Genomic DNA, 8,624 nt, shown 5'->3' on the forward strand with positions numbered 1-8,624 from the left:
ATGATCTGGGTTTAAACCCTGTCATTGTCATTGTTTTTTAAACTGTATGGATGTCAAGATAATAAATTTTACAATTAAAACAAGATATTTAGGAGAAGAAAAAAGTATAAAGATGAAATTTGTATAAAATTTTTGCAACCAATTAAGTTTTTAACAAGCTCTGACATGAAGCCAGAAAAATCATTNANAATATANGACATGACNATNTGATTGTGTGGTGAAANAAAAAAAAAAAAAAAAAAAAAAAAAAANANAANGGAGTAAATAATGTTGGAGGAAACGTAAAAGCGCTCTTTTTTTGCGCGTTAGGTTTTTACATCCACTACCAGATCACGTGTCTGACCAAAGAAAAGGTTTTCTTTTTAGAAACATCTGTGTTTTTCAGATTTTCTACTGTTTGGCTCTTTGCTACTTATGTTTTGTGTCTCATCATCTTCCATTCCATCACCAATTAATTTTGTATATATTTTATTCAAAGTTAAAGTTATGGTTGCTCTCTCATATGTGACAAAATCTCAAATTGATGGTTAGATAATATTTTTTTGACAACATTTAAACATTATTTATGTATCATTTTATGATTGGTCGATGATATTTATAATTATTATTATTGATTATAAAATAATTTTAGACCAATTACATAATGATAAATAAATGATATTTAAATATTATAAAGAAAAAATGTTATCTAATCATTATTATTTGTCTTTATGAATTGTTCTAAATTTTTAAATCACTAAGCTGTGTAACAACTAACACTTTACAAATGTTTAATATGAAAAGTAAATGTTAAATAACTTTTCTATTATATGAGAATAACTAAGATTTAACTAGAATTTTAACATGGACATTATGCATCATAAATGTTTGTTTATGTAACTAACATTTATAATAAGTAGATACCTCTAAATATATAAATTATAATTAAAAATTTATAATAAATAAATGTTGTTTTAAAATATAATTATATTTTAATTTATGATAAATACTTTATAATGCAGTGCAAATTATTTTTTAAAATATTAAAATTCAAATTAAAACTAAAGATATTAAAAATAATAAATTAAAGATAAAAGCACTTTTATTAAAAAAAAATTAAAAACTCAAGGCATTATTCTTTAATTTAAATATCTTTCTATGAGTTTTTTTTTTTCTCATAAAAGCTTTTTTATCTTTAATTTATTATTCATAAGGTAATATGTTTTTGTGTTTGTGTCCATCAGTGTGCAGATAAATGTGAGGAGATAAAAGTTCGGATGTTTTGTTTTTGGTAAGTAAGGAGAAATAGGTGAATATGAAGAGAAAGAATAAAAAATATACACCAAATATTAACAATTAATATATTTACTCCACATTTTTCTGCATATTTAAATAAAAAATATATTTTTTTACGTTTGAGCACTCTGACATGTTACAGCATGTGTTTTTTGTCTGTTTTTTCCACATAATCCATGTAGGAGTAATTGATTATGTGATTTGTTCTCTTTAGGATTGACTATGATGCATATCTTGTTATAGTATAATCATATATTATGATGTGGTGTTCTAATGTGCAAGGGATGTTGAATGAAGCATTCTTTTTTATGTTTTATAACATAATAAAATAGTAATAATAAAACATTAATAACATTAAAATAATAATAAAGTATTTCAAAATTCAAAATAATAAAATAAAAAGTAATTAAAATAATAACAATATAATAATAAATAAAATACTAATAAAAATAATAATATTAAAAAATATTTAAAATAATATTAATATTAACAATAATAAAATTATAATATACTATTTAATAAATTTATTAGAAATATCATTTTATATTTTTCAATATATTATATCAATTAAATCATTCACAATTTTATTTTTCTTTATCTCACTTCTCATTTTCTTCTTTTTCCATTTCTCACATTCATTCCCTAGTTAAACAAATAAAGAGTAAAGCCATACTTTATTAAGGAAACTAGTTAGACCAAATCATGACCAAGAGGGTGAGACATTTTCCATTTGCTAAATTACATTTAATTTTATTAGTTATGTATGAGAAATGTGTTTTCCTTAGTAAAGAGAAAATATTCTTTTAACACTCACTCGTTTCATCTAAATTCTTCTGATAACTACATTTTACAATAAAATATTATATTGAAATAATAATAATAAATACAAATAAAATAATAATTTATAGAATTGTTAAGTTTAATAGAGAAATGAAAAATAAATATGAACACCCAACATAAGAGAGCTCACTAGTTAGTTTCCTGAAGTGTCTAGTAACAATTACTTTGACTTAGATTTGCTAATTACTTGACCAAATAAAAAGTTGGTGGAAGTTGTTGTTAGCATTTCATCTGTTCCATGATGCAAAATCAACACATCAACATCATCATCATCATAAGTGTCTATATAGCATATATGTTGGAAAATTAATCCTTTTTGTTCTTCTATGAATTAGTTTGCCTTCTGCAACAAACAAAAGAAAGACTCAAATGAACAATCCTTAGACAAAGAAGAATAGATTGAATAGAGACAGAATCCAAAGACATAAAACAATTTCTATAGACAAAGAAAGAAGTGATTTAAGATGAGATTTTCTACAGCAGCATGATCGTGAAGTGGGTCATGTCATCATCAATTGACAAAGAAGCTATATATAATGTTTTTGACAGAAAGAAATGACGCAGAAGTGATAAAACTAAAAAGCAAAGGCAATGCATATATGTCAGTGTGTGTGATATAAAAAACACAAAACATGAGAGAGGCTGAGATGTGTCTTAATTTTGAATTAATTATAAACAGGCTAGTTTCTAAATTTACATGTTGAGCAGGAACTTCTGCTTCATATAGCCACCTAAACTCTCCCTATTATGCAATACAACTCTCACATGTTCTTCCATTTCTTCAACTTCAATCGTGCCAGCACAAGAGTAACACAGTGCATCTCCAGATTATGTAAAGCCGTGTCCTCTGCTGGCGAACTTGTTTGGAACACCTCCCCCATGATCGAAGCTTTGAACTCCTAATTGAGAATACACTGCCTGCCATTTCTTCTCTCTTTCAAGTTTTTTCTTGCTGTCTGAACACTCAAGGGGAAGACTGAACCATATATATATAGGAGAAGGATTTGAAGATATGAACGAAGGAAGAAAAATTGTGGCCTCTGATTGAAGCTTTGGGACATGTGCCACCATCCACCTAAGATGACAAAGTTACACCCATGAGCCTGTCTCCTTTGCCAAACACGCTTGAGAGGGACTACTCATCCACTATTACTGACCAAGGGTCATCCTTGTCGCCCCATCGTCAATGCCTATCTCTTTTGTGGGATATGTCTGCATCAACTTTGCTACAATGTTTCTTATCTTCTATTTTGTTTTATTTTCTTTTGCCTTCTATCCATAAAAAAACAAATGCTGATAATGTAAAATACATTGATTCTTGCAACTTGTCAGCAGATAAAGACATTCTTAATGACAGTTACACAATATGTTATAGGCCTAACCATTGTTAATCTGCCAACTTATAGGTCAAATAAAATACTAAACTAGTCGGTGGATGAAGTATTGTAAGTCTAATCATGTCTCAATAATAAGGATGCTAGAGTTTTTAAGTCCAAGTCATGGTTGACATGATTCATTCATCATCATCATCATCATCATCACTAAATTTAAACCACCATTAATTATTCTGCTTCAACAAGCTGACTCATGTACACTATGGTTATAGAATACAGACGACACTATCTTTTGTCCTATGTTGTTAAAATATTCCTTCTCCCAATAACCTCAAATGACCTAAAATTCCATACGATGTTTTATGTACAGTAATTAACACTGTCATCACTCAGATTCTATAACCTCGGTGAAAGACAAAAAGATACAATCAAAACACCAGCTTTTATTAGCATAGCATACACATTACCCTCCCAGAAAAAGAAGTATGAGAAAAAAGTGAGATTTGACATAAATATGTGGGGGTGAGGAGTAAATTTAATGCACCTGGATACTACTAGTATGCAATTAATGTATTCGTCCTGGGTTTGATGTTGAATACTCCTAATATAGAACATGCCTTTCCACACGAGGTCATAACACAATCATGTTTTCTGATTTTTCAAAGGACATTTTGTTGAAGGCAATGTTGTGCCTCTAGCAGTGGCCATGATCACGTGTTCTCTGTTGCCTCAAAGTAAAACCAAGTCCTTGTCGTTGTCGACCTGACATGCCTTCCTCTTTTCATTTCCGGCACCAGTCAAATTCCTTCACATTCACTTAACGTTGAAGACCTTCATTTCCTTCTCAATTTCATCTTCACAAATCGTGCTCTCACCCTCACATTTAAAAGATTAGTCCCACATCGCTATGTCTGCTATTCTGGAAGTGGACAGCCTCAACATTATTGGGCCACCCTCAGTAAGGCTGATAAATTGGGCTATGCACGTTCACTTTTACACGTGTGTCTCTGCCTGTGAATTTTCTGTCACGGGACCCATCAACTCTGATTTTCTGTGTATGTAAGAAAATTGAAAAGTGTACCAGAAAATTTTCATTGCCAAGAAGATGAAAATATTCATTCTAGATAAGTGTAAAACAAAACTATGAACTGTTGAAGTTAGTCAAGATGTGTTCATCAATCACCAATTCAACCAAAAGATGATTAATAAATCATTAGAGAATGTTTAGTAGTAAATTCAATTACACTATCTTTTGGACTGAATTAGTTTGTCATGTCATGCATTAGTTTTTGTCATTATTTTTATAAATGATGAGTAAACAGGAAGAGTTAGCTTTGCTATAAAATTTCAAAACAAGTTAAAATTGTATTCAATTTCATGTACTTGTCATGAATTTCTGATTATTGTGAAAATGGTTTGACGTCGTTTTCTGAGAGGCAAGGATAAGATATTTGTGGTGCATTGTGATTGTGTACCCCATTTGCTTATAAAAACTATAACAATCCTCTTAAATTTGATAAATCACATCTCTCATGATAAAGCTTCTCTTCATACAACACTAAATATTGTCTCAAAACTTGAGAAAAGAAAACATAATAATTGAAGACACTAACTACTGCATTTGACTTAAGGAAATTCAACCTTCACTTCCAATAATAGTATCTTATACTTTGGTTTTCTCATAATTTTTGACAAGGAAATTCTACCTACACCTTATACATTATTCAATGTTTTCCACAATCTTCTTTTTCACTCCATTCCTATATATTAAATAACATCACATTATAAATATTTGGGTTAAATATATTTTTAGTCCTTATACTTTGGAACGATTTTGGTTTTAGTCCCTCTTTTAAACTAAGGTACAATTTAGTCCTTCAATTTTAGAAAACCTTGGTTTTAGTTGTTTTTACCAAATTTTTTTAACTTTATTTGTTGTTTCAAGCATGTTTCATTATAGCATTTGGATTGTTTACACTGTTTGACACATTTTTGCTCAATGTTAACTGAGAAACGCGTTTGAACTAACAAATAAAGTTAAAAAAATTTGATAAAAAGGACTAAAACCAGAGTTTTCTAAAGTTGAAGGACTAAATTGTACCTTAGTTTGAAAGAGGGACTAAAACCAAAACCGCCCCAAAGTATAGGGACTAAAAACATATTTAACCCTAAATACTTTCTGCAATCAGAACTATTATTTCTTTAAATTTAATTAATACATCATATTAAGTATAATTAGATATATATTTACATCTTCAAATTACTAAATAGTCAAAGTTTGGAAATATAAGAAAAGAAATAAAAAATAACCAATAATTAGGAACATGGTAAATACTATCTAAAAACAAATTGAATAATAATTTCCTTGAAATAAAATTGAACAGAATGATACAAGATGAGAAATAAAACCATGGACATAAAGATAAGATAAATAATGAATAGAATAAACATCAATCACATAATCTTTTCATTTTGTTTTGAGATATCTTGAACACGAGCAATCGTTTGAAATAATTGTAGAGTCGTCTTTCAAGCCAACCGCAATGCTTTCTTGATGTCTTTCTGTCAAACAAGAAAACAAAAAACCTTTTTAGTTTCATACCTCAAAGCATTTTAATTTAGTTAGAAACACTAGTAGATATAAAATTAAGTTATTAACTTTTACATCTGGATAATGCAGTACAACATCAACTATCACAAACCATGATTAATAAGTAATTAATTAAAAATTTACACACTTTATTGTAAAATATACTAATAAATTTAAGTTAGCTTCGGTGGGTTTTGATGGATTTAGTTTTAGAATACATGGTAAAGTAAGTGTAATAAAAAAAGTAAAAAATTAAATTTATGCTGCGTTACTTTAATTATTAATAGAATTTAAATAAAATTAAAAATTTATTAAAATTTTATTTTATTATACTAAATTTAAAATATAATAGTATTGATTATAATAAACTGGATAATTTATTCTACATTCAAAAATAATTTTTAAATAATTAGGGTTATCTCCTTATTGTATGTCAAATCATGAGAGAGAGAGAGAGAGATGTGTTACTTCAATGGCTAAAGGCTTGGTGGTTGGACTATAACGGTTGATGACGTGGCCTTCTTGATCAACTAAAAACTTAGTGAAATTCCATTTGATTCTAGATCCCACAAATCCAGATTTCTGTGATTTCAGGAATTTGAAAACTGGTGCACTATCTGATCCATTCACACGTATCTACACATAAAAAAACCATAATATTATAATAACCACATCTTTGTTTAATAAATCATAATATGTCATGTAAATTATATTCACATCCACAACCTATTATTAATATTTATATACATTTTGAATAAACTTTATTTAATAAATTAGTAAATGTTAATTAGGGTGTTTCATCATGCAATTGGAATAACTAAGTCAAAAGTGTTGAAAGGGTAAAAATTCACCAAAAACTTAAAGACTCACAAGAGTGTTCAAAGGCCAAAAAGAACAACTTGTTTATCATGTTTTGGGAAAAAATATAAGACTATAGTTACTTTCACACGGACAATATCATCTAGTATTCCGACAAACACCAACATCATTGGCTCATTTCCCGATATATGTGTCGGTCTGTTCATTTTCATATGCAATTGTTGGGTTGGGACTGCGTTGGAACATGCATGAGATGATACATCATAAATTCTTAGCATAAAAAATTTCCCTCATTGTGTCACTTAAACTATATAACATCTTAAAAAAAAAAATAGGAAAACGTGTATCTTTAGCAATTTTTTATAATCTAGTCGATGTGGAACGTGGGACTTCCAATACATTCTCTTCACGTCGAAGACATCTCGTGTGTGTAATAGTAGAAATTAGATAATTCAATAGCGGTCTGACAATGGGTGAAAATAGAAATGTCCACTTAGAACTCACTAAGATAGGCTAGAAATGGATTTTAAGCCTAACTCAATCTTACAAAACCGGCTTCTAAGATGATCTCACTTATATATTATAATTTGGCGTTATCTCTAATCGATATGGGATTTTCAATAGAATTTATTATAAAAAATTATTAAAAAAAGTTAATTAAAATATTATGTCGTATTTTGATTGATGATTCTCTGAGTAGAAAGTAATGTGAATTTGAGAGAGTTGAAGAAGCAAGATATACCTTTCCAAAAATTGGATACTGAGCCTTATATCTTGTACATGCAAAGTCATGTGCCTCAATGCTAGTCCCAGGCTCTTTCTTCAAAAATTGATTACATGGAAATGCCAATATCTCAAGACCTAACATCAACAAAACAAAACAGTTATTACTTTCCTTTTAGACCAAACTATGTGAAGAAGCATATATAACATACCCCTGCTCTTGTATGTCGAATAAAGCTGAGTTAACTGTGTGTAATTGGCATCAGCAAATCCACTGTTTCTCAAAGGAACATCACTTCAGTTAGCTTTTTATCACTAACCAAACAATACAAGAGAATGTTCTAAAAAACAAAACCAACCATTTTGAAGCAACATTAATTACAAGAAGAACTTTTCCCCTGTAAGCGTTTAGGTTAACATCTTTGCCCCTGGCATCCTGCACCAACCACACTCAATAAAATTAAACATCTCCATCATTTTTCTAATTACATTTTTCACTATTCCTTCAAATTTACCTTTACAGTGAATTCGTGGATAGAGTTTTCTGAGATTGATTGAGAAGCACCCATTTTATCTTCTCTTTTCTTTTCTGATACTCACGGAAGTCTGTTATGTGTTTATGTGTTGCACAATCAGAGTTGAAGCATTTATAGTATTCTGATTCAATAACTTGTTGGCACGAAATCTCTTGCTTTTATCCGAATTCTAAATACCAATATTTTACTATTACTTTTTCTTCTCATGTGATCACAAAAGATTTGTTTTTCATGTCAATGAATTCATGTTGCCCACCTCAATGTTTTTTTATAGTATTGAATAGTCACCTTACACCCTGGAAATATAACATGGTTTGCATGATCTTGTACTATATAGCCTCGGAAGAATGAAATTCAGTTCAAAAATAGTTTCTCTTTTGATTTTCATAAGATTTTATCTACAATGCAAAATTCAGCTAGAAAGAGCATTACCTAAGGTATAATATTATCCCTACTTATCTACTTGTTCACAGATGAATATACATTAATTTGTTTAAGCAATAAGAA

General features: G+C 29.0%; 2 protein-coding genes across 2 annotated transcripts; both read right to left on the bottom strand.

The window, feature by feature from the left end:
- Positions 1 to 2,540: 2,540 nt before the first annotated feature.
- Positions 2,541 to 3,164, bottom strand: LOC106770798. The gene has a single exon (XM_014656606.2). It carries the CDS (start codon positions 3,038 to 3,040, stop codon positions 2,903 to 2,905), a length of 138 nt encoding a protein of 45 aa, XP_014512092.1. The 5' UTR covers positions 3,041 to 3,164; the 3' UTR covers positions 2,541 to 2,902.
- Positions 3,165 to 5,800: 2,636 nt separating this feature from the next.
- Positions 5,801 to 8,271, bottom strand: LOC106770799 (probable glutathione peroxidase 5). Its single transcript, XM_014656607.2, has 6 exons — positions 8,097 to 8,271; positions 7,941 to 8,017; positions 7,794 to 7,855; positions 7,601 to 7,719; positions 6,508 to 6,675; positions 5,801 to 6,011 (listed from the first exon to the last, which is right to left on the bottom strand). Exons 1-6 carry the CDS (start codon positions 8,148 to 8,150, stop codon positions 5,979 to 5,981), a joined length of 513 nt encoding a protein of 170 aa, XP_014512093.1. The 5' UTR covers positions 8,151 to 8,271; the 3' UTR covers positions 5,801 to 5,978.
- Positions 8,272 to 8,624: the final 353 nt, after the last annotated feature.

The sequence above is a fragment of the Vigna radiata genome, chromosome 8, assembly GCF_000741045.1.
Source record: "Vigna radiata var. radiata cultivar VC1973A chromosome 8, Vradiata_ver6, whole genome shotgun sequence".
Classification (NCBI taxonomy): Eukaryota; Viridiplantae; Streptophyta; class Magnoliopsida; order Fabales; family Fabaceae; genus Vigna; species Vigna radiata.

Bases quoted from the DNA above. Each gene is read 5' to 3' on its own strand.
- LOC106770798 (XM_014656606.2), bottom strand. From the start codon at position 3,040: ATGGCAGGCAGTGTATTCTCAATTAGGAGTTCAAAGCTTCGATCATGG.
- LOC106770799 (XM_014656607.2), bottom strand. From the start codon at position 8,150: ATGGGTGCTTCTCAATCAATCTCAGAAAACTCTATCCACGAATTCACT. The intron at 7,856-7,940 runs GTTGGTTTTGTT...TTTGAGAAACAG, and splicing joins ATTAATGTTGCTTCAAAATG to TGGATTTGCTGATGCCAATT. The intron at 6,676-7,600 runs GTATATCTTGCT...TTTTATGTGTAG, and splicing joins AGTATCCAATTTTTGGAAAG to ATACGTGTGAATGGATCAGA.